General features: G+C 42.8%; 1 protein-coding gene across 1 annotated transcript in view; it reads left to right on the forward strand.

The window, feature by feature from the left end:
- The window catches only part of LOC139025082 (mucin-2-like), a 7381-nt gene that overhangs the window by 804 nt on the left and 1886 nt on the right, over positions 1–4691 (forward strand). The window contains exon 2 of the mRNA XM_070440113.1: positions 315–974. Within this exon, the coding sequence (XP_070296214.1) occupies positions 315–974 (660 nt within the window). The remainder of the gene's footprint in view (positions 1–314; positions 975–4691) is intronic.

Here is a 4691-nt window from a genome sequence, read left to right on the forward strand (position 1 = left end):
CCATTTAAATTTATAGGATTCATATAATATTCAATAAATATAGTAACTAACATCCGATTTGAGACAAACTTTTTTCTTACCAATGAGTAAGACATGAGGAATCAACTTTTTTTTGTCAAAACTTTCCACGGACCCCCACACCAATCACACCCCAACACCAATCACACCCCAACACCAATCACACCCCAACACCAATCACCCCCAACACAATCACACCAACCACAATCACACCCCAACACCAATCACACCCCAACACCAACACACCCCAACACCAATCACACCCCAACACAATCACACCCCAACACCAATCACAGCCCAGCACCAATCACAGCCCACACCAATCACAGCCCAACACCAATCACACCAACAACCAATCACACCCTCACCACTTAATCACAGCCCAACACCAATCACAGCCCAACACCAATCACAGCCAGCACCAATTCACACCCCCACACTAATCACAGCCCAACCACCAATCACAGCCCAACACCAATCACACCCCACACCAATCACACCCAACACCAATCACACCCCAACACCAATCACACCCACACCAATCACAGCCAGCACCAATCACAGCCCACACCAATCACACCCCACACCCAATCACACCCCAACAACCAATCACACCCAACAACATCACACCCACACCAATCACACCCCAACACCAATCACACCCCCACACATCACACCACAACCAAACCAATCACACCCAACCAACCATCACACCCCAACAACCAATCACACCCAACACCCAATCACCAACCACCAACACACCAATCAACCACCCAACACCAATCAATCCCAACAACACAATCACACCCCAACACCAAATCACAGGCCCAACACCAATCACACCCCAACACCAATCACACCCCAACACCAATCATACCCCAACACCAATCATACACCAACACCAATCACAGCCCAACACCAATCACACCCCAACACCAATCACAGCCCAACAACCAGTCAACAATATCAGTTCTCTATGTTTGACAAGTAGTATGGAGCGGTGGCTTGGAGTATTGCTTCTCCATACTATGTAATGTATTCCCTCTGAATCTAGTGATGTTTGTTTAGCCATGTTGAGAGAAATTAGTAATTGGAAGTTGCTTGCATATTTACCATAAAGTAGTGTGAAAGTACCCGGTTTTGACCACTAGATGCCGCTATATTTTCAGGGTAGCTTCCCCAAAACTGAGTTTGCCGCTAACATCAATTAAATTCAGTTCAACTGACTGTCTAATAGACTAAACAATGCGAACCATAGATAATATGACCCTTGACTTTCACAGACAGCCAATCATCACCCACAAACAGTCCTAGGAGACCAATTAGCATGGAGACAACACGGGGCAACCCTACTTGATGAATGTAATACACATTACGTTCACATCATATTGAAGGTAATTTGCTGGGAGTTGATAATGATAATTACACTGCCATCAGACAAACAGAGTGATGTCTCTAATGTAACGATACTATAACACAGATCACTGCAGGTGAGCGCTGATGGTTTCTGACACAGATAGTGGAAGAGAGTGGAGATGTGATTGGGATAAAGTCATGTTGAGCCTGTACTCTCACATCCTCCCAAAACATAGCTACTTTTTACATAAAACCAATGAAGGTATGTATTGTAGAAAGTAACGATTTTAGTATGTAAATCTTGGTCGGGCAAAAAGAAATAAAAGTGTAATGCATGCCAGCAAAGACACTATACTACACAACATTAAACAATACATTAATTGCACTATAAAGGTGACAAACGGTCCCCACAAACTGTTAGGGCCTACATAAAGCTGTCCATATAGCAGAGTCCCAACAGCAGAGCCCCAACAGCAGTCCCAACACCTTACCACTGCTACACCTGGCTTTCAGCGGAGCCTTGTCTGGCAGTGAAACAGTTCATTCAGCATCATTTACTACCTTTTAAACAAACATAGCTGATATGTGACTTGCTTAAACAAATATGGTTTCTGCTGACAATTGAGATGTACAAACTATGGCCTAAGCGGACGACAAGCGGATAAGAGACAATCTGTATTTTCGATTAAGACATTAATATGCGAGCGACGACAGATGTAGTCAATATAACTATTTGTTCAGCACTTTTGAAATGTACAGCGACAGAATTCAGAACATGGGCCGTTCTTACAGTGTATTACTATCGGTAGCACTGTCAAAGCTGTACAAAAAAAGTTTGAAAGCAAGCACACACCTGCCACGAACGATGTGTTTACAATACCGCGTTGGTATGTACCAGTACTGTTGGCTCAGTCATGTGCCAACTGCTCAAATAAATATGTTGTTTTATAAAATGTAATTCCATGTTTACCTTGTTTTCTTTGGCAACCGTGGTATAAGTGCAATAAACAGGTCCTCTTCACTCTGTACACTCTGTACAAATTATTAGGGTGAGGCACATGGGCTACTAACAGCTTACTACACAACATACACTTACTATTACTTTATTAGCTACAGTATACATTAGCTACAGTATACATATCTCTCTGGCATCCTACATAATTTATTGCTTATTTAATTAATTAGCACAACAGTTTTCAGCTGTGCTAACATAATTGCAAAAGTGTTTTCTAATGATCAATTAGCCTTTTAAAACGATAAACTTGGATTAGCTAACACAACGTGCCATTGGAACACAGGAGTGATGGTTGCTGATAATGGGCCTCTGTACGTCAATGTAGATATTCCATTAAAAAATCTGCCATTTCCAGCTACAATAGTCATTTACAACATTAACAATGTCTACACTGTATTTCTGACCAATTTGATGTTATTTTAATGAACAAAAAATTTGCTTTTCTTTCAAAAACCAGGAAATTCCTAATTCCAAACTTTTGAACGGTAGTGTATATGTAGCATATGATTGTGCCGACCGTTTTTTTAATCCTATTTTACTAGCCTTGTCACGACTTCTACCGAAGTCGATGCCTCTCCTTGTTCGGGCGGTGTTCGCCGGTCTTCTAGCCATCGCCGATCCATTTTTCATTTTCCATTTGTTTTGTCTCGTTTTCCCACACACCTGGTTCTCATTTCCCTCATTATGTGTTGTGTATTTAACCCTCTGTTTCCCCCATGTCTTTGTGTGGTATTGTTTATCTGTTTTCATGTATGCGCACGTTAGGCTGGTTGCGCTGGGTTGTGTTCAACCCGTATTTGTATTTCGTGTTCGTTTGTGCCGTGTGCTTTTGGTTCGCCAAATAAAAGGCTCCAGTTTGCTACCAAATATCTGCTCTCCTGCACCTGACTTCCTACAGCCCTTCACGCACACCTTGACAAGCCTGTTTTTTTTAAATCTGGCCCAGCTCGCTAATGAAAAGTTGATGTGCATTTCACCTCATATGCTCTTTGAGAAATATATTGTCACTCAAAGGGGAATCTCCATTGAAAACCACGAGTGACAATTTATTAGAATGCTGAAGTAATCCCTGACACAATTTTGGAATAGTGAAGTGAGAAGGGCCAAGCCACGGCCCTTTCAGTTTCAATCTGAACTTGACCAGTGACTGGATTGTTTCCCTCATCATTGTGTCTCTTCCTTTTTGGACAGCTCTCACCCCCACACCACGCTGTACAGGAAACTTCCTCGTCAGTCTTAAAACCCAAACTTCAGTTGGAAGTTCCAGACAATCCACAATGTTGATGCCAGGCTAAATATGGTATTCTATTCTCCCTGAGTCATGTCCTAAATGACACCCTATTCCCTACATAGTGCACTACTTTTGACCCGAGCCCTATGTAGTAGTGCACAATATTGAGAATATGGTGCCATTTTGGCCGCAGCCCAGGTTTGTTCTCCCTGCACAGTGGTGGCCTCAATCAGTCAGCACATCTCTTTTATCAGGCTGGAGCAGACAGGCAGCTCGGGGACAGGGACACGCTCCTCTATTGGTGACTATTGTTTAGGTGTTTCTCTCTCTATTTCTCTCTCACCCCCCACTTTCGCCTGGCCTCTGCGCCCCCCCCCCCCCCCCCCACACACACACCACACACACACACACTCACACACTATTCTCGCAAGTACCAAGGACTTGTTGTGGTCAGATGGAGTTGAGAAGTGTTGCCAAGGTTCAGAAGAGAAGTATTCCTCACGACAAAGGTCTTAAATGAAACATAACACACAGAGAGATCATGTTTAGAATGTCCTGCCGTCCCTTCCTTTAGGTGGAGACCTTCTTACTGTGGACATAACCATGATGCAATGGAAAACCAAAGGAAGGTTGATCTAACAGTTCAGTAGTACCAGTACTGTTGGCTCAGTCATGTGCCAACTGCTCAGTCAAAAAAATATGTTGTTTTAAAAATGTAATTCCATGTTTACCTTGTTTTCTTTGGCATTACTACTACGGTCATTTTCAGCTAATGTAGCCTACTACCAAGTCATACAGCTAATGTAGCCTACTACCAAGTCATACAGCTAATGTAGCCTACTACCAAGTCATACAGCTAATGTAGCCTACTACCGAGTCATACAGCTAACGTAGCCTACAACAGAGTCATACAGCTAATGTAGCCTACTACCGCGTCATACAGCTAATGTAGTCTACTACTGCATCATACAGCTAATGTAGCCTACTACAGAGGCATACAGCTAATGAGCCTACTACCGCGTCATACAGCTAATGTTGTCTATTACTGCATCATACAGCTAATGTTGTCTA

This window comes from Salvelinus sp. IW2-2015, unplaced genomic scaffold (assembly GCF_002910315.2).
Source record: "Salvelinus sp. IW2-2015 unplaced genomic scaffold, ASM291031v2 Un_scaffold2242, whole genome shotgun sequence".
Lineage (NCBI taxonomy): Eukaryota > Metazoa > Chordata > Actinopteri > Salmoniformes > Salmonidae > Salvelinus > Salvelinus sp. IW2-2015.